This window comes from Crotalus tigris, unplaced genomic scaffold (genome assembly GCF_016545835.1).
Source record: "Crotalus tigris isolate CLP2741 ecotype Arizona unplaced genomic scaffold, ASM1654583v1 scf7180000024427.8105951120:4207309, whole genome shotgun sequence".
Classification (NCBI taxonomy): domain Eukaryota; kingdom Metazoa; phylum Chordata; class Lepidosauria; order Squamata; family Viperidae; genus Crotalus; species Crotalus tigris.
In genome coordinates, this window is record NW_024100595.1 from 3,903,214 (window position 1) to 3,925,007 (window position 21,794).

At 40.4% G+C, this 21,794-nt stretch overlaps 2 protein-coding genes across 2 annotated transcripts; both read left to right on the plus strand.

The window, feature by feature from the left end:
• Nucleotides 1–6,694: 6,694 nt before the first annotated feature.
• On the plus strand, nt 6,695–7,636 carry LOC120302261 (olfactory receptor 10A4-like). The gene has a single exon (XM_039330389.1). The coding sequence runs from the start codon at nt 6,695–6,697 to the stop codon at nt 7,634–7,636; it is 942 nt and encodes a 313-aa protein (XP_039186323.1).
• An 11,268-nt stretch (nt 7,637–18,904) lies between these two features.
• LOC120302245 (olfactory receptor 10A4-like) lies at nt 18,905–21,530 on the plus strand. Its single transcript, XM_039330355.1, has 2 exons — nt 18,905–19,042; nt 19,917–21,530. Exon 2 carries the CDS (start codon nt 19,937–19,939, stop codon nt 20,876–20,878), a length of 942 nt encoding a protein of 313 aa, XP_039186289.1. The 5' UTR covers nt 18,905–19,042; nt 19,917–19,936; the 3' UTR covers nt 20,879–21,530.
• Nucleotides 21,531–21,794: the final 264 nt, after the last annotated feature.

Sequence of the window (21,794 nt, forward strand, 5' to 3'; positions counted from 1 at the left end):
TCTCCCACCATCTGAAGACCACTGCCTTGCAGTCTTCTCATGAGGAACAAGTATAGTTATAAGTTTACCTCTTACCAAACAATTACAACATGCCATTCTTCTTTCTATAGTTTATTTTGTTTCATCTTCAGACCCATAAATCACACATTTATTTTTGACTGTTTCATGCATAAAGTCTATAAGGAGTTTCCAGTGAGTGATAAATGTATATATATTATATATATATATACTGCTCAAAAAAATAAAGGGAACACAAACGTATAGGATCCTATACGTTTATGTTCCCTTTACTTTTTTGAGCAGTATATTTTCTCTAATCAAAGAGGTCAATTAAGCCTTCTCAGCAAGTTCCATCATTTTCACCAATCATTGTGGCTAATGACAAATCTTTCCAAGTTTGTGCATATAATAATCTAGTCACAATCACCATGTATATAAACAAAGTTCTATGACTCTTTTCCAACAGTTTGTTCATCACTCCAAAAAGACAAATCTCTGTTTTCAGTTGTACATTATCTTTAAAAGCCTCCAAAGCCATGTATGTATTTGGATCCAGATTTTTCTAGCTTTTTTACATGTCCATCAAAGATGATAAAATGTCCCTTCTTTTTGCCCACACTTCCATCATAAATTTGAAGTGATTTTCTACACTACAGGAAATTTCTGTAGTGATAAATACCAATGGTACATCATCTTAAATTCTCTAAGATTATAACAAAATGTAAATTTCCATCCTTTCAGCCATATATTTCCCATTGTTCCATCAGTATAATATAGTAAAAACTTTAGCCCACTCATACAGTCTTTTACTATATGCTGCTGTACTTCTGTTTCATATTTCAGTAAAAGTTTATGTATTTTAGCAATAGCAAGTTCATCATTTATACACAATTCTATTTCAAACTTAGACTTAGAAAGTCCGAAATCATATCATTGACTACTTTAACACTTTCTGATAATTATGAATAATAGAACCATGGTTCATCTTGGCAATGGTTCTATTATTTATAGTTATAATCCTGCCACCAATTGTAAAATATAAGTCAATTTTTGCTGATTTCATTTAAATTAAGTATTTTCTATAACTGAAACTGTCCATTTAGATTGGAAATTCTGAAATCAGGTTTGGGAAAACTAATTTAGACTGAAGGCAATTTAGCTGCCTATAAAATATGATTTACATCCATTGTTTATCATCAATGGTCAACTATTCCTGTTAGGAAAGAATAGAACACCAAAATGTGGAGAAATTTAAGGAACTGTTCCAGGCTGAAAAGATTTAACTAGTAAAGTATAAGTGAGACACTGATAATAAAAGTCTCTAAGTGTTTGACTGAATATTATTTAGGTTTTCATGAAGTTGTACCACAGGAAGAACCAACCAACTAAACACGACCTTAAGGAAAACACTACGTATTAATCTTACTTTTGAATTGTTTTCTGATATTTTTAGGAAGAGGGAATTTTTCTTCTTCTGAAAAGCTGGAGATGCACTAATATGCACTAGTAATTCAAGGTCTTAAAAATTTCCCTGACAAATGTAAGTCTTCATGTATTCCTTCCTCTGGGAAAAAAGTATTTCATATATGCAGGCATTTTGTATCAGCCAACATCAAAGACTGTGAAGGAGCCTTTAAAATCATATGACTCCTTGAGGATCAGAAATTGTAGAGAGACGAAGGGACTTTTTTCTTTAACAAGATCTCCTGACAGAAGCCCAAAGATTCGTTCTGGGGATTTGGTAAATGAATATCGGAGGACAACCTGGACCTTGGGGAGCATTGAATAGAGCAGAGTTAGGAAACTCAATGGCCTGTGATGCTGAATATTTTGGTTTCAATTTCCAGGACTTTCTAACCATTTCCCCTGTTGACTGAGTTTTATAGGAAGCATAGTCCACTGCCTATGATGGAATAATTTATATTGTTCCTCGCCATTGTCATGATGATCAATAACCACATGAAAAACCTTTGGGCCAAGACCACTTAATCGCTTCCTTCCTGGGCCACTGAAATTCCAAATTATTTCAGTTCCGTTCATATTTCTTCCATACTACCTGATGTTCCAGTGATCTCAGTTGCAAACCTGATGTTCCAGTGATCTCAGTTGTATATTCTTCATAATTAAACTATTCTTATTGTTAGTTTTATCTCTATAAGCCTACCAATCTTGTAGGAATGGGTGGCCATAGAACTGGAAATTGTAAGTAAATCAATCCCTCAAGCATGTTGTTTATCCACAAATTTTGTTGTCTGCTGAATCTATACTCCTACTTTATAAGATCATTTTAGTTCTACAAAATCAGGAATCTAGAGATATTTTGTTGCTGTGGTCTTTAGGACAACTAATTTCCATTTCTGCTTGAAAATGAGATGGTAGATGGCAGCTGTAGCTATGAGGATCTCTATCTACATTCATTTTATGAACATCATATGCCCATTAAAGGACTGAGGTGCAGTGTTCAAGGACACTGATGCTTTAAGCTTGATTTAGACTTGTCCACAACTGCATGTAGACATTGAAGCATAATTACACTGCGAAGGGTTTGATGGATAGCTATAGGTTGCAGGTGGTTACTGTTGAGTCCTTGGCGAAAAGCAGACGCGAGAAGCAGTTGTAGTTCTCAGGTTTCCTTTTATTCTGTGTTCAGCTTACAAGTGAAGGCTTCAGCAATGCCCAAAAGCTCCTAGCCTCTTATATAGGCAGTTCCCGTGTCAATATGTTACTTTTCCCGCGCCAGCACCCGCGCATGTGCACAGGCGCTGGCGACAGCCTGTCTGGTCCTGGGCAGCTTGCACCTGCCCGGGACTGCCTGCAAACGCCCCGAGCCTGTTTGCAAGGCTCGGGACATAACACCCCTTTCCCCCGGGCTAAGACTACTACCAACATACAATTATTTCTTGATGCAGTGTTCTACTCCCCAGTGCTCCTACTGTTTACTGGCTTTTGTTTGGCCAGCAATGTTATGTAATCCTCTAAGTATTTAGGAGATTTCCTTGCTCTCTGTGACCTTCTCAGCTCTGGGTTTCTGACAGGTGTTCCCTGACTGAGGGGAGACGTGAGCCTGTTCTCCTTATCATGCCTTGGTGCCTTCCGAGGACTGTGCCCCGATGCCTGGCCTGCTTGCTCGCCCACCGGGCTCGTCAGGCCAGGGCTTCTGTCACTTTGTGACCTGGTTGACCTGCCTAGCTGTAGGCCCTCGGGCCCCTTGAAGTGATAGCCACTGCTGGGCGTCTCTATAGAACCTCCTAGGTCCGTCCAAGACCTGTCAGGAGGCTGTCCAATCCCTAAGCCCCGTTCTGTGTCCGGGCTCATGTGGGTCTCTGTACCTTCCCAAAACTCGGTTACTCCCTGATGTGGGCTAGAGGTGTTACGGTCGGGACTTGGTTCCTCGACCACCTCCCTGTAAGTTTGACCCCCTGTAGGACTTGGGGTAAGGTCAGGCCAACTCTGGGGATTATGTGCCAGCTCTCTTGCGGGGTATGATTTATTGGGATGCTCCCGGGTATCCTCCCTGACTGGAGTACTGTGCTGTGCAGGTGAATAGTGATTGTACCCCCGGGGTGACTCCCTGGCTGGCGTGAATGCCTGGTAGTTGGATAGGCTCTTAGAATTCCTGTTTGGGGCACTCGCGGAATCTTGGAATGGGCCGTTTGTGGCTCCATGATTGGAGGTGGGCAGCAGCTCGTGCCCCTCCCTTTGCTCTAAAGGGTCCCCCTCCCCCCCTGGAAAAGACCCAGGAGTCTCATCTGAAAGGTCCCGCCTAGGGCGGAGTTGGTCGATGTGCCGACGCAGGACACGACCGTTGTCCAGGGCTACCTCGTAGGAGAGAGGACCTGTGACCCTGGAAATAGAAGCGGGGACCCATGTATGACCAGGCCCGTAATTGCGAGTCCAAACCGGGGCACCCACAAGTAGTTGTCTAGGTGCCCTAGGATGTGAGGTAGATGAAGGCAGTCTGTCCGGATGCAACCGGTCAAGCTTCGTAGTAAGTTTGCGCCCCCAGCGAAGTTCAGCTGGGCTTCTCCCTGTAGAAGTGGACGGTGTGGTGCGGTAAGAAAGGAGAAAGTCAGCCAACCTGTGATGCCAGTCCCCATAGGTGAGTCTTTTCAAGGCGTCCTTTGTGATGCGGACCATGTGTTCAGCCATACCGTTGGTGGACGGGTGGAAGGGTGCAGACCTGGCATGACGAATCATGTTAGCCTGTAAGAAAGCTTGGAATTTGGAGGAAGTAAATTGAGGGCCGTTGTCAGAGACGATGACATCTGGGAGCCCGTGTGCAGCAAAAATCCCCCTCAGTACCCGAATAGTCTTTGCAGTGGTGGTGGATGAGACAGGTACAACCTCAAGCCATTTTGAATGACTGTCAATGAGGACCAAGAAGAACTGGCCCTGAAAGGGCCCAGCGTAGTCAATGTGCACCCTAGACCATGGGGACTGTGTATCCTCCCATCTATGCACAGGAGCTTGGGGCATCTCTGGGCGAGAGCGCTGGCACAGGTGGCATGCATGCACCTTAGCCTCAATGTCCTTATCTAAACCAGGCCACCACAAGTGGCTGCGCGCAAGGGCCTTCATGCGAACAATGCCAGGATGACCCTCGTGGAGGGACTCTAAGATCCTAGTCCTCATTGAGGTGGGAATGACAACTCTGTTTCCCCAAAGCAGACAACCCTGAGAAGTGGACAACTCGTTCCTTTTGGACCAGAAACTCTGAAACTCAGGACTAGGGCAGTGCTCAGGCCATCCAGACAAAACCCAAGAAAGGACACGTGAAAGTGTGTGATCTGTGCCTGTTTCAGCGGCGACATCCCTGGCATTCAGAGGGGACTCGGGCAAGGCTTGGATGGATAGAATGTTGACAGCTGGTGCAGGGTCAGCTTCTACTACTGGCAGGGGCAATCTACTGAGGCCATCAGCATGGCCCATTTCTTTCCCAGGCTTGTGGAGTAAGGAAAAATCATATGCAGACAGAAAAATAGACCACCTAAGCATTCTAGGGGAAATGATTTGGGGAGTTTGTTTACGTGTGGTAAACAGTCCCAGCAGAGGCTTATGGTCAGTGAAGACCGTGAAATGCCTGCCATACAAGAAATCATGCTAAAGAAAGGGAGACACCTGAAAAATCCCTATTTGTTATTTGGATATTTTGACAATTTTATTTACTCTGGGAACATGTTTTGCAGGATGGGTAGATGTTTAATTTAAGACCATATAGCCAGGCCAATGCTTTGTTTTCCCTGAGAAAAACGTAATTGAGTTCTGGACTTTTACCAAATCCCTAGGATGAATGTTGGGGCATCTGTCATGAGACTTGTTAGAGAAAAAAGTCCTCCACTTTCTCTGGAGTTTTGGATCCCCCTAGGAGACCAATGGCTCCTTCAGTCTTTGAGGTTGGTTTATGTAAACAGCCTCCGTAACACCAAACATTTATTTTTTCCAGAGGAAAGATTATATGAAGATTTTGCTATGGTAGAGGAATCATCAGGACTTTCAGCAAATATTACAGAATTTCAGGCTTTCCTTAAGAAGTGCTCTCCTCTCTAAAAATAATCAGAAAAGGATCAATAAAGTAAGATCATGTTTTATAGTTTGGTTCCTCACGTTATGTAACTTCATGAGAAGATGTTTCATTTTCAGAGGATATCCAGTGGAACATTAAGAGAGTTTTATTGTCAGCTTTTCACTAATGCTTTAACATTTAAATCTTTTGAGCCTGTACATTTTGATGCTCTGTCTAGATGGAAAAGGCCATCTAGGAATGGCTGATTATTGGTGGAATGTAATGGAACCAAATTACATCTAATGGGAAATTAAGTTTCCTTTGATTTAAGTCACTTTTCTCCAATCCTTCCCCTACATTTTTTGCTTCCATACAATTCTGTCTGATTTCCAGAGATTGCCTGGGCAAGTACCTTCAGTTTTCTTGGCAAGGTTTTTCAGAAATGTTTTGCCCTTGTGTTTTTCTGAGAGCTGAGAGAAAATGATTGGTCCAAAGTCACCCAGTTGCCTTTATCCCTTGGGCTGGACTAGAATTCCCGGTCTCCTGGTTTCTACCCTAATGCCTTAATCACTAGTATTTTTTATTTCCTAACTGGAATATTAATGCAAAGTTTCAGATGTAGAAGGGGTGTACTGTATTTCAAAGTAAATGTGTAAAAATGTTTGTAATTGTTATTGAATTTTCATTATTTATAAAATCCCAGAAATAGTAACAGAAATTATTACATACAGAGCAATCAATTAAAACACATACACACATGCACACTTCAGTTTTAGATTCTGAGAAAAGTTCATAAAGTGATTGTGTGATTCACTAAGATAACATAATCACAAATAAATTCACAGGTCACTAAATTAAAATTGCAGCCTTTCTTTCCCATTTCCAAGGATTTAATCCAAATTACCAATTCTGAGTAAATATAAATGAAAAACATAAAGGTGTCTAATTTGAGAATGCTATCTAATTTTTAAATAATTTTTCAGAAGAATTGTTTAATTCTTATTTTATGTTTCTTTTCTGTTTTCAGACTACTATATGCAGTGCTTTTTTTGTAAAAAAGAAAGGTGCTGGAACTCACACACTTCATACAATCCGGCTTGCCTACCCTCCAAGGTCCCATCCAAAAAAGGTGCTGGAACTCCATTCTGGGCATTCTATGACAAAAAAAGCCCTGACTATATGTATGATATCATGAAAAAAGACAACCAATCCTGTTTGACTGAGTTTATCCTTCTTGGCTTCTCAGATTTTAAGTCTATGAAAGAACTTCTGTTTTGTCTGGTTCTAACATTTTACCTCATGGCTTTGGTTGGCAACAGCCTGGTTTTGACCTTTACCATTGCCAGTCCCACACTCCACACCCCAATGTACTTCTTCCTCTGGAACTTGTCCTTTTTGGAAATTGGCTACACCTCCACCATCATCCCAAAGATGCTAGTAAATTTGTTATCAGAGAATCAGACTATATCCTTTTGGGGCTGTGGGTGTCAAATGTGCTTCTTTATTCTCTTCAGTGTCACTGAGTGTTGTCTTCTTTGTGCTATGGCGTATGACCGTTATGTTGCCATTTGCAAACCCTTGCAATACCCCTGTATCATGAATGACAAGAAATGTGCTAACCTAGCTGCCATCTCATGGACCATTGGTATTTTGGGGAGTTTGGGGCAATCTATTTCAATCTTCACTCTTCCCTTCTGTGGGTCAAATAGAATCAGCCATTTCTTCTGTGATCTTATGCCTGTTCTGAGACTGACTTCTATCAATACCTACAAAAATGAAGTGGCCAATGCAACACTAACAGTGGTATTTGTCCTGGTACCCCTTTTGTTCATCCTCTTTACTTACATCCTCATTGTCTCCACTATTCTCACAATGCCAGTGGCCACAAATAGGCACAAAGCATTTTCCACTTGTTCCTCACATCTCATAGTTGTTTTCATTTTCTTTGGAACCATCATTATTACCTACATTCATCCCAATTCAGCATCTTCTGGGGATGATAACAGGATCCTTGCCCTGCTCTACACAGTAGTGACTCCAAGCTTGAACCCCATCATTTACAGCTTGAGAAATAAAGAGATAAAAGCTGCTTTCAAAACATCAGTAGCAAGGAAATGGGTCTTCTTTAGGTAATAATCCAATATAATAATCCAATAATAATTGATATAATCTCATTATATCAATCAGTTTAATCTCTTCAAGAAATCACTATCTCTATTTGCCCAATTTTGGAAAAATGAGAATCTACCATCTGACCAGGCTATAATTACTAAAATCTTAGAGTGTGCAGAAATGGATAGATTAACATTAGAGATGAAAGAAAAAGATGACTCAGTTTATTTTAAAATTTGGGAAAATTTTTTATCAATGGTTAGAGATGCGTTAGCATCTGAAAAGGACTTAAGATTTTAGAATAGATGATTTATTCTGACTCTGATATAAAACACCTTCTTTTAAATCAAGTCAGATAGATAACTCAAAAGAAATGATCTCATAATAAACAAAAAATATATTTTAATAGAAAGATTACTTGCATTCACGCTGTGGTTGATACTCCTGGAAAATACTTCCTTTGTCCATTTCTTTAGACCATTTCTTTAGGTAAAGGTATGATGCTCTCTTCCATACCATCTTTATAACGACTCAAGCTCATTGTGTGACCTTCCATGGCCCATGCTTCTTTCAGACAAAGAGATTCCCATGTGGCTTGTGTCCAGGAAGTCTCCCAATGACCTTTTGGGACTCCTCCCACTGACCCATCAACATACCTAGCATTTAACCCAATAACTGCCAGATATTCTAACATACTGATACCTGCTCTCTAGTTAGGGTTACATACGTTCCAGAATACTCCCCGCTTGGAAATTTATATTTCCACTACTAACTAACTGAAATAGTAAAAACATAGCATCAAGGCATGCAATACTCATTGTTAACTAACTTGTGACTAAATAGGTAAAAACTTGGTATCAAACATGCATAACTATTGGTAAATATAAAACATGCACAATTATGCAAGAAAAAGGCAAGTGTGACATCAAACAATGCATAAAACAATACATAATTTGAGGTTTGATCTTCTGGTTCAGTCTTCATCAGCAGCAGGACCAAATCAGTGATCAGCCTGGTACAAGTGTCTTTGAGTCACGACCTGACTCACGTGGCTTCACGATCTGGACCTCAGCTGGGCAAACTAGTTCATCAAGTGGGTGGGCCCAGTGCATAAGTCCCATTGGCCAATAGTTCTGGTATGTAGTCTTGTCTCCCAGTGAGACAAGGTCTTCTTCCTGTAAAGGAAACTGGAACCAAATCTGGAACAGAAAAAACTGGAACCCAAGCTTCTCGGGAACGAGGGGAACTGGATCCACAGGATACTCAGGAACTGAAGAACTTGGAAAGACATAAACAGCTGTATCTGGAAACACAGGAACAGCTGGGGCTGAAGAATGAGGATCAGGAACATCCGGAAACTCAGGAACAGCTGGAGCTGGAAACTCAGGAACAGCTGGGGCTGAAGAATCGGGATCAGGAACATCCGGAAACTCAGGAACAGCTGGAGCTGAAGAATCAGGAACAACAGCTGAAACTGAAGAATCAGGAACAACAGCTGGAACTGAAGACTTAGGATACTCAAGAACCACCGGTGGAGTACAGGCTGCTACTCTTGTCATCAGGGTAGTGAGGACTTCATGTGTGGGTGTAGGTGTCTTTAATGACACGGAGTCCGTGAAAGTTAGTAAGTCCTTGCAGGCTCCTACAAGGCTAATTCTTGGGGTGTTGAAACAAGTGATCAAGACGATCAAAACTATGCCTAATTTCAGGTGTCTCCGCTTAAACAGGATTTTGAAGTAGATTGGTTGACGTTTAATGGGTGTCTGAGGTAGAAGGTTGGCACTTTGATCTGAAACTGGAAGTGCATAACGTTTTGGTTTCTGTGGCATCTGTCTGTTTGGACAGGCCAAGAACTCAAGACTTTCTAGCCAGATCAATTCTGTTAACTGTGTGGCAAGGTTGGGCCACTTCACTTGGTTAACAAAGTTCTTATTTGTTGACACATGTTGCCATTGTTCAGGGCTTGAAGATGTTTCAATCCCTTTCTCTCTGTTGCTTACATAGAAGTGTCTGCTTTGTTTGCAGATGTAGCTTGACATTACCTTGCTGTCTGCGTAGAAGATGGTAGATTGTAGTTCAAGGCACAACGTCTTCGCTGTCAAGTTGGTGAGCTTTACAGCCAAGGTGGTACCACATAGTTCTAACTTTGGTACGGTGTGGCCTTCTTGCATTGTTAGTCTCGCTTTCCCTAAGAAGACACCGATACTGCAGCACTCCCTGCTGTAGACTCTGATGCATCTTATGGTTGCAAACAAGATGATGTAAGTGTGGCTCTCCCCGATGTAGAATGAGATGTATGTTAAGGCTGCACTCACCTTCGTAGACACATCTAAGGAAGTGTACAATTCTTTCTTCTGCACTTTGGCGGGTGAGCTGGAGACATACGTACACTGCACTTGCATGCTTTGAAGACATCTTGGGAGTACACTCCATGACTCCCAATCTTGGGGGCATTGTTTGTCTTGTTTGTCCTCTATGGACAAAGCTAAATTGTTGTAATTCTTGCTTGTCTGGAACACGGTTGCTTCCAAAACAGGTTTGGTTGTCACGAGCATGCAGTGTTGTAGGTGTGGTTTTATAGGGTTCAATGGGGTGGCAATGGTGGGGAGATCTCGTGCGGTTGGAACACTGTTACTACCAAAACAGGTTTGGTTGTCACAAGCGTGCGATATTTTAGGCGCGGTTGGAACACTGTTGCTACCAAAACAGGTTTGGTTGTCACAAGCGTGCAGTGTTGTAGGTGTGGTTTTATAGGGTTCAATGGGGTGGCAATGGTGGGGAGATCTCGTGACCTAGGTATCGCGACATCAACTCTGTGGCTGACCGCCGCATCTGGTCATTGAGATTCCTCTGTTCGCCTACTCGGTCTTGGGGGGCTTGTGGCTGGCTGTGGCACTCTCACCTGCGCATTCTGGAATGTGCTTTGGTTGTCTGTGTAGGCCTGTGTGTGGCTACGACGTTCTTCCTTTTCCAGTTGCTCTCTATTTGGCAAGAAAGTGGTGTGCTGGAGTATTTTCTGAAGGCCTTTTGCTCTGGACATTTTGTCTGCCATATCTCTTTGGCTTTGAACAAGTTCAAGCTCTTTTTGGACATCTTTTCTTTTGGCCTTCATTTTAGCTGCTATAGCTTTTCGTTTGGCTTCCATTTGAGCTGCTTCATTTTCTCTATCGGCCTTCACTCTGACAGCTTCAGCTTCTCGATCATTCTTCATTTTGATTGCTTCGGCTTCTAGCTTGGCCTCTATTTCGGCTTCTTCGAGTTCTATGGCTGCCAATACCTTCTTTTTCTGCCACTCCTCCTGTGCCATGCGAAAGACTGCTTCAGCAGCTTTAGCATCGATGGTCATTTGCTCTTCATGTGAAATTCTGGATGCTCGGCTATGACGGGAAGATGCTTTCGAATGACGAGAGGAGCCTGTGGCATGCAATTGTTGGGACATGCTGGAATGTGCCTTGGACATGTGGCAAAAAGATGAAGCCTTTTCAGACACATGAGATGGAGCCACATGTGCCGGTTGTGATGGTGTGTGTGAGGAGCAGGAAACTTCGAACTCGGCCCTGTCGACCAGTCTGCCTCTCTGGTGAGGCTCGGGTTGTGGGGAACTCTGTGAGCTCTCTAGAAGCTTCTTACATTCCTCGTTTAGTAGCTTGAGGCTTTGCATCTCGCTATCGACTCTTGAGTCTCTTAATTGTTCCTGGATGTCCTTGAGTTGCCGTTCGGAGTCCATCCATTGCACATAGACGTCTTCCTTATCTCCTTCCACTGCTTGCGCATGTTCTCGGGAGAGTTCCTCCTTCTGTTCATGGTAGAGTTTGTATAATCACTCCCAGCCTCTTTCATGGCACTTGTGGATAATGTTCCATTTCTCCATCAGATGTGAGTGCATGGCTTCTGTGGGCTTTCTTTGTTGTCTCAGATCATGGTGACTCTGAGAGGTCTTTGGCTTCACTGAGGCTTGAGCTACAGCTTCTGTGTGCAGGTCAAGGTTGGCTGTTGGCAGCATTTCTCCTTGGCCAGCTGGTTAGGGTGTCTCAACTAGGCTGGTTAGTTGTACCCCTTCTGCTATGGCTAGGGTAGGTTCAGTGTTCTTCTCAGCTATTTTGAAGTGAATTTGAAGAACTTCTCTCTTTGACCACTAGGGGTCACTACTTGTAGATCAGCTTCAGAGGTGCTGTCGGTGGGTGGAGGCGCCGCTGGGTGCGTTCTCCTGCATTTGTGGGTACTTCAATGCAGTTCACCCCTTCACCACTAGGGGTTACTTGCTGCTGGTCAGCTACCAGGGTGCTCTTCCTTCGAGGTTCACCCTTGTCCACTAGAGGGGCCTTCTCTGGGCTCGGTTAAAAGCTTGCATGTAGTGCCTCCTTTAACCACTAGGGGGCGCCTGAAGAAAGGCCAGCCAAATTCTTCCTATTACCACATTACTGCTAGTGGCCACTGAGAGTATGTAGAGATACAAACTCCCACTTGGCGACTGTACCGTTAGTGGCCACTGAGAGAATGTAGAGGTACAAACTCCCACCTGGCAACTGTTAAGTTGCAGGCTGGAACCCTGGGTCATCAGCTGTGATAATAAGCAAGGAGACTTGGCTTCGCTTTCTTCTGCCTAAGTTCCCTCAAACTGGAACCACTTAGTCTCAGCTTGAGTGAGTGAGTGAGTACTTTAGCAAAGTTCATTCTGTGCCCTCTAGGGGGTATTGGTAGCTTGGGATAAATTTAAGTAGCTTGCAGTTTAACTAACAGATTTACTCTGCGTAGTTAGTGATGCATGCAGTGAAGTACCTTCTTTACCTCTGTTGTGTGCTGAATTAATTGTGGCTGTTGTAAATCAGCTTTAGATTCCAAAGGGCAAACAAAAAAAATCGCATAAGGGTGTCATGAATAAGTTGAACACCAGGGGGTGCTTCTGCAATGCTGTTGGGGTTGGATCTGCTTCTGTAACCAGATGTTTTGCCCCATAACATTGGCTGAAATTCCAAGCATTCCTAAGGGAGGGGGGAGCTTAGCTTTTCCACCGGTGTTGTATCATTATAGCAACAAATGGGTTCATTAGCCTTCCTCGGCTAGCAAACTCGTGAAGAAGAAACAAATTTGTTGTTGCTTTGTTACTCTTCAAGCATAAAACTCAACATATTTCTAAACACTTAAATTTCAAATCCTTGATTCGCATTAGGCAGGCAGGCAGAGAGAGAGAGAGAGAAAAACGCTTTCCCTTTGAAGGCAGTGGAGAGTTAATTGCCTGCCTTTGGCTGTATCACCTTTCCAAGCCTTTCCTGAACTTTAAAGGCAGTCATTAAACAATTCTTTGTTTCAGGCCCTGTAATTCACTGGCAAAGAAAGGAGGGGGCAGCCCAAGCTCCTTTTGGTGTTAGAATCCAAACTTTACATGCAAGAAATAAGAGTGTAGATTTTTCTTTTTTTTTTTCTACTTCTGTAATGTGAACATCACAATATTTCCTTGTAAACAGATCCAGAGGCAATTTAAAAACAAACACAAAGCACTTTATAACTTAACTTAACTTTACTTTGAAGCGTTGGCTAGCAAGCAGAATTTGACTAGTAATGAATCTTTGCCAGCAGAGGCTTCTCAATATGCAGGTAAACTTTGTGGCGTTAACAGCGAATTAGCAAAACAATGCATCCGAATCACACCTTGAAAAACGCTGTCTGCCACACAAACTTTGCTTTGCAGGCTTTAGTGGGAGACTGATCTCAGAGAATACTGTTGCAGCTTTGAGAGGAGATTAATCTTTATCAATTTACTATTTGCCTTCACAAAGTTGATATGAATTTTGAGCATACCTTTACTATTCTGACTCTGATATAAAACGCTTCTTTTAAATCAAGTCAGATAGATAACTCAAAAGAAACAATCTCATAATAAACAAAAATATATTTTAATAGAAAGATTACTTGCATTCACGCTGTGGTTGATACTCCTGGAAAATACTTCCTTTGTCCATTTCTTTAGACCATTTCTTTAGGTAAAGGTATGATGCTCTCTTCCATACCATCTTTATAATGACTCAAGCTCATTGTGTGACCTTCCATGGCCCATGCTTCTTTCAGACAAAGAGATTCCCATGTGGCTTGTGTCCAGGAAGTCTCCCAATGACCTTTTGGGACTCCTCCCACTGACCCATCAACATACCTAGCATTTAACCCAATAACTGCCAGATATTCTAACATACTAGTTAGGGTTATATACGTTGCACAATATGATTGATTTTTAACCGAGTTATAATTTATAGGTTGATAACATCTTTATTTTTAGTGACTTAGTGATTTTTATCCTTTAATGTTGATAGTCATGACTTCTTGAGATTTTATTATTCATGTTTATTTAAATAGATGAATTTATTTGTTTATTAATCGTTAGTAATATGGCTATAGTTAATCTTATTTTAAAAATGGTTGAGTATGATATTTACTCATTATTATGATCCGGACAGTAGCTTGTTTGTTAAAATATGTGATGGTACCTATCCTTATTTTATCCTAAATCCACTATTCCCTTCCCCCCATCCCCTTCCCTTACCGTATCCGTATTCTTCCTATTTCTTCCTTATGCATATAAACTCAATAAAATATTTTCAAAAAAAAAAAAGAAAAGAAAAGAAAAGAAAAAGAAATCACTATCTCATCCACACATTTATAGGATAGAAGTAACTCTAGAAAATGCTACTGGGCTAATGTTACCCTTAACTCTAGAATGACTCAGATCTGGAGATAGATTTATTTAAAGAAAGGAAGAGACATGAAAGGAAAGCTAAATTTATTATAATGATAGAATGCAAGAAAAGGATTGATTAGCCATTGTCTTAGAACAGTGGTATCAAAGTCAAGTAGGAACAGGAACCATAAGGATTCCCAGTGCAATAGACAGAGTTAAACCACACATGCTTATACATTTTTATTACTTTTGCATCAACACAACAATTGGGTAGGAAGTAGGTGTAACCTAAACCTAGAAAATAAGCATTATTATGAATGTGACAATTTTTCAATATGTGTATTTAAATAAAAGAAATGGAGATAGTGACAGATTTTATTTTCCTGGGCTCCAAGATCACCGCGGATGGGGACTGCAGCCAAGAAATTAAAAGACGCTTGCTCCTTGGGAGGAAAGCTATGGCAAATCTAGACAGCATACTAAAAAGCAGAGACATCACCCTGCCAACAAAAGTATGTATAGTCAAGGCCATGTTTTTCCCAGTTGCAATGTATGGATGTGAAAGCTGGACCAAAAGAAAGGCTGAGCGCCAAAGAATTGAGGCCTTTGAACTATGGCGCTGGAGAAGACTCCTGCAAGTCCCTTGGACTGCAAGGTGTTCAAACCGGTCGGTCCTAGAAGAGATCAAGCCCGACTGCTCTTTAGAAGGCCAGATCCTGAAGTTGAAACTCAAATACGTTGGCCACCTAATGAGAAGGAAGGATTCACTGGAGAAGAGCCTGATGCTGGGGAAGATTGAGGGCAACAGAAGAAGGGGACAACAGAGAATGAGGTGGCTGAATGGAGTCACCAAAGCAGTAGGCGTGAACTTAAATGGATTCCAGAAGATGGTAGAGGACAGGAAGGCCTGGAGGAACATTGTCCATGGGGTCACGATGGGTTGGACATGACTTCGCAACTAACAACAACAACAAATTTAAATATATTTGCATATATACAGTATGCTTGAAACACACACACACATACATTGATTTATTTCCCTTCCCAACCTACTTATAGCTTCCTCCCATTCTAATTATTGGGCAAAGCAATTCCACGCCTAATATTTCCACTTATCTACTTTCTATAATGATCCTTCTAATTTCTGACATCCTATGTGTGGGAAAATAAATGTCTTGTGCAATTTTTTTCAAATCAAGTACAAATTAATGCACCACAATACAAGAGTTTAATTGCAGATACATATAGTAGCAACATGTTAGAATATTTATGTATTTAATAAAATAATAATACAAATAAATAAAATAAAATAAATCTTGTCCCTCAATCAACTTCTCTGAGCTATTTTTTTTAAGTAGGAGAACAACCAAGCAGGAAGGAAATAACATTATACCCATTTTCAGTTATAAGAATCTTGGGGTTAAATTAATTATATATGTATGACAATGAGAGGAGAAACAATATGATAATTATTCTAAACCATAAAGCCATTATTTATTTATTCAAATTTATTTGCTGCCCATTTCTAGTGCATACTTTATATACATGTGATCTTGTTTTGGCAAAGAAAACTTAAACTTTAGTATTCATAGAATTTCAAAAAATAGTACAGATTTGAATATGAAATTAAAATTATTAGGACAGTTTCAATAGTTGGCATTTTTCCCATTGTTTTTTAATTTCTTGATTCTGGCTAGGATTTATTAAAAATGGTTGTCTTTTATATTCCATTATTTCCTTTTTTTGTTTATTCTTTGTATTTTTCTGCTTTGTTTATTTTCAATATTCTTGTTGGAAAAAAAACCCATAAAAAAATAAAAAAAAGAGATTTGGGTTTGGATTACTGGGATTTAAAAATTATGTATTCATTTCCAAGCATAAGAAATTAAAAAAGTTTTACCATAAGCCACTTAGACTCCAATCTGAAAAGTAATTATAAGTAATTGTCTCACTTTAAATCACTGTTCTGTTTTTTCTTATCAAGCAAACAATGGGTTGAACTCAAATCAGTAGTGTGCTTACAAAAATTAGAAGGTATCAGAAATGCTATATATACAGTATATCTCCATTGTACAATATTTTGCTTACAGTGAGTCTTAACTCATTATGATCATGCACTACTAATTTATACGATTGTTATAAACTTCAAGGTCTTGTCTCAGATAATAGCTGCTTCCTGATAATCTGATCCTGTTGTAATATTTCCATTGTCCATGTCACATTTTTGCAGACCCAAGAGAATCAACCATTTTATTTATGAGCAGCTTCTCCTTGAAGAACAGCCATCCTACATGAAATGTGTAATCTTCTCCTTAGTTCAGATGTGATCTTGGCACCCTCGGTGTTTATTATGGTAGCATCCCTGCAACTTCAGCATCTCCTCAGCAAAACGTAAAAGACTGTCTTAGTGTTGACTTTCCACTTCATTGGAGCCAGCATGAATTATTGCCATGTATGAAGTATCTCCTAGATATCACTCTACAGCGAAAGCAATATTTTCTATGTACACTGTATACAAAATGTATACTATGTATATAATCCCACCATAAACAGCTTCCTTAATATGAAAACCAGAGGGATCCATATAATGTCACCACTACGGAAAGACTATCAGTAGATTATTGTTGTTAGTTGCAAAGTCGTGTCCGACCCATCGCGACCCCATGGATAACGTTCCTCCAGGCCTTCCTGTCCTCTACCATCTTCTGGAGTCCATTTAAGCTCACTTCAGTAGATTACATGGAGCCTTAATGACATAGATGTCCATGAAAATATTCTGTATGAGTGCAAGTGCAGGAATTGAGTTTGGCTAGTCTAAAGAAAAGAAGAAATAGGGGTGAAATGATAGCAGTATTCTAGTATTTGAGGGGCTGCCACAAAAAAGAAGGGGTCAAATTATTCTCCAAAGCACCAGAGGGCCAGACAAGAAACAAGGGTTGGAAATTTATCAAAGAGAGAAGCAACCTGGAATTAAGGAGAAACTTCCTAACAGTGAGGACAATTAACCAGTGGAACAGCTTGCCTTCAGAAATTGTGGGCTCTCCATCACTGGAGGCTTTAAAAAAGAGACTGGAGAGTCACTTGTCTGAGATGGTTTAGGTTCTCCTGCTTGAGCAGGGGGCTGGACTAGAAGACCTCCAAGGTCCCTTCCAATTCTGTTCTGTTCTGTTCTGTACATTCCACTCCATTCCATCTGGTGGCACAGTAGTTAGAATGCAGTACTGCAGGCTACTTCTGCTGACTCCTGGCTGCCAGCAGTTTGGGAGTTTGAGTCTCACCGGCTCAGGGTTGACTCAGCCTTCCATCCTTCCAAGGTCAGTAAAATGAGGGCCAGATTGTTGGGGACAATAGGCTGACTCTGTAAACCACTTAGGGCTGCAAACAGTGGTGGGATTCAAATATGTGAACAACCAGTTCTCCGTGTGGATGCTGCTTCCGGAAGTCCATTCTGGGCCGGGGCAACAAAAAATTAGCTACCGGTTCTGCCGAAGTGGTATGAACCAGCTGAATCCCACCACTGGCTGCAAAGCACTGTGAAGTGGTATATAAGTCTATGTGCTATTGTTATTTTCCCTCAGTCTTTCACAATAAGCATGTATCATAAAAGGTTGCCTAAAGCCACATAGAAATCATAATGGCCAAGAGGAAAAGTTCAGTCGCTGCCATCGATCCCAGGAAGTGGAGTTGTAACAATCAGGAAAAAAAAAAAATAGAATTGCATTCTGTCATGAGATTCTCCAGCATTTCAAATGAAAAGAGATTTATTGAAAATGGGAGAAGCTTTAGGCAACAATAACAGATGGCCACATTTTCATTGCCAGAGCTGTTTGCCCTTGGCACTCACTGCTTGAGATCCCTGTATAGTTCAAAATATTTTTGTCATGCGAACAAGAAAATGCTTAGCTAATCTTGATAATATTTCATTTATTCATTTATTTGGAAAATGTACATAGCTATCCATCTTACCCAAATAAATGAATAGCTAACACGGTATAAAAACTAAAAGCAACACCAATTAAAAAAAATGAGGCTCCCTACAACATAATACAAAAACCTCATACGAGGATCTACTAAGATCCTGCCCCTGAGGATGAGGGAACAACCAGGTTTTCAAGGCCTTCAGGAAGACCAAGAAGTTCTCCCCCCTGGTTCAAGTTGTCCTCTGGTATTCTTTTACCAGCTCTTTAGAAGGCCAGATCCTGAAGTTGAAACTCAAATACCTTGGCCACCTAATGAGAAGGAAGGACTCACTGGAGAAGAGCCTGATGCTGGGAAAGATTGAGGGCAATAGAAGAAGGGGATGACAGAGAATGAGGTGGCTGGATGGAGTCACTGAAGCAGTAGGCGTGAACTTAAATGGACTCCAGAAGATGGTAGAGGACAGGAAGACCTGGAGGAATGTTGTCCATGGGGTCGCGATGGGTCGGACACGACTTCGCAATTAACAACAACATTCTTTTACCAAGTCCCCAGGATCAGTCCTTGGGCTTCTCTCATGAGACTTGTTAGAGAAAAAGTTCTCTCCTCTCTCTGGAGTTTTGAATCCTCTAGGATCCAGGGGCTCTTTAACATCTTTGTGGTGGATTTATGTAAGCAGCTTCCATTAATATTCAACCATTTGCTTTCTAGAGGACAGACTATATGAAGATTCTGAGGAATCTTCAGAATGTTACATTGCCAGCGAATATTACAGAATTTCAGGATTTCCTTAAGAAGTCTCCCACCTCCCTAAACATAATCAGAAAAGGATCAACAAAGTAAGATTGTGTTTCATAGTTTGGATCCTCACATTATGCAACTCATGAGAAGATATTTTATTTTCAAAGGATATCCAGTGGAACATTAAGAGAGTTTTATTGTCAGCTTTTCACTAATGCTTTAACATTTAAATCTTTTGAGCCTGTACATTTTGATGCTCTGTCTAGATGGAAAAGGCCATCTAGGAATGGCTGGTTATTGGTGGTATATAATGGAACCAAATTACATCTAATGGGAAATTAAGTTTCCTTTGATTTAAGTCACTTTTCTCCAATCCTTCCCCTACATTTTTTCATTCCATTCAACTCTGTCTGTTTTTCTGAGGACGGAGAGAAAATGATTGGCCTAAAGTCACCTAGGTGTCACCTTTGGGCTGGATTAGAATTCCGATCTCCCGGTTTCTACCCTAATGCCTTAATTTCTAGTATTTTTTATTTCCTAGCTGGAATATTAATGCAAGGTTTCAGATTTAGAAGGGATGTATTTCAAAGGGTACACATAAAAATGTTTGTAATTGTTATTGAATTTTCATTATTTTTAGAATCTCAGAAATAGTAACCAAAGTTATTACATGGCAGAACACCCAATTAAAACATGTACACACATGCACATTTGAGGGACCAAGTTCTCAGTTCTGAGAAAAGGTCCTAGAGTGATTGTGTAATTCATTAAGATAACATAATCACAAATAAATTCACAGGTCATTTTAAATTAAAATTGCAGACGTTCTTTCCTATTTCCAAGGATTTAATCCAAATTATTAATTCTGAGTACATACAAATGAAAAACATAAAGGTGTCTAATTTGAGAACACTATATAATTTTTCAGAAGAATTGTTTAATTCTTATTTTATGTTTCTTTTCTGTTTTCAGACTACTATGTGCATGATATCATGAAAAAAGACAACCAATCCTGTTTGAAAGAGTTCATCCTTCTTGGCTTCTCAGATTTTAAGCTTATGAAAGAACTTCTGTTTTGTCTGGTTCTAACATTTTACCTCATGGCTTTGGTCGGCAACAGCCTGGTTTTGACCCTCACCATTGCCAGTCCCACACTCCACACCCCAATGTACTTCTTCCTCTGGAACTTGTCCTTTTTGGAAATTGGCTACACCTCCACCATCATCCCAAAGATGCTAGTAAATTTGTTATCAGAGAATCAGACTATATCCTTTTGGGGCTGTGGGTGTCAAATGTGCTTCTTTCTTCTCTTCAGTGTCACTGAGTGTTGTCTTCTTTGTGCTATGGCATATGACCGTTATGTTGCCATTTGCAAACCCTTGCAATACCCCTGTATCATGAACGACAAGAAATGTGCTAACCTAGCTGCCATCTCATGGACCTTTGGCGCTTGTGTGAGTTTGGGACAATCTATTTCAATCTTCACTCTTCCCTTCTGTGGGTCAAATAGAATCAGCCATTTCTTCTGTGATCTTATGCCTGTTCTGAGACTGACTTCTATCAATACCTACAAAAATGAAGTGGCCAATGCAACACTAACTGTGGTATTTGTCCTGGTACCTCTTTTGCTCATCCTCTTTACTTACGTCCTCATTGTCTCCACTATTCTCACAATGCCAGTGGCCACGAACAGGCACAAAGCATTTTCTACTTGTTCCTCACATCTCATGGTTGTTTTCATTTTCTTTGGAACCATCATTATTACCTACATTCATCCCAATTCAGCATCTTCTGAGGATGATAACAGGCTCCTTGCCCTGCTCTACACGGTAGTGACCCCAAGCCTGAACCCCATCATTTATAGCTTGAGGAATAAAGAGATAAAAGCTGCTTACAAAACATCAGTAGCAAGGAAATGGGTCTTTTTAAGGTAACAATCCAATATAATAATCCAATAATAATTGACATCCCATTTCATCTTTTCTAGAAATCACCATCTCATTCAAACATTTATGCAATAGAAGGAATGCTAGAAAATGCTAGTGGCTACTATCAGCCTTTATTCTAGAATGATTCAGATCTGGGGATAAATTTATTTAAAGGGAAGAGACCTGAATAGGAATAGCTATAGTATTTAGACATATGCTGCTTCATAATCTTTTACAGCACTCTCTAAAATATTTAAAGTGTCAGCATATTGCCCGCAAACATTTGGATCCTCACTTTACTAAACATGGAAGGATGGAACTGAGTCAACTTTGAGCCTGTTAGGATCAAACTCCTAGCAGTGGGCAGAGTTAGCCTGCAATACTACATTCTAACCATCGCACTGCCAGGGCTCTTGAAAGGAAAATTAAATTTACTATAATGATTGAATGCAATAAAAGTGTTGATTGGCCATTTTCTTGGAACTGTGATGTCAAAATCAGGTAGAAACAGGAGCCATAAGGATCCCCACAAGGGATATAGTGACTTAAACCATATATGCTTATAAATCTCTTTGATTATTATTATTGCATCAACACAACAATCAGATATGAAGTAGATGTAACTAAAACATAGAAATAAACATTATTATGAATGTGACAATTTGTTTTCAATATTTGCATTTAAATATATTTGCATATATAGAGTATGCATGCACATCAACACACACATACACACACACATTTATTTATTTATTTCCCCCCAATACCCTCATAGCTTCCTCCCAATTTAACAATTGAGCAAACCATCTCCACATCCAATATTCCCAGTTATTTCCTCTCTATAATATTCCCTCTAATTTCTGATATCCTATATCAGAAAAAGAAAAAATGTCTTGTGTGGTTTTCCTCAATGCAAGTACAA

Bases quoted from the DNA above. Each gene is read 5' to 3' on its own strand.
- LOC120302261 (XM_039330389.1), top strand. From the start codon at position 6,695: ATGAAAAAAGACAACCAATCCTGTTTGACTGAGTTTATCCTTCTTGGC.
- LOC120302245 (XM_039330355.1), top strand. From the start codon at position 19,937: ATGAAAAAAGACAACCAATCCTGTTTGAAAGAGTTCATCCTTCTTGGC.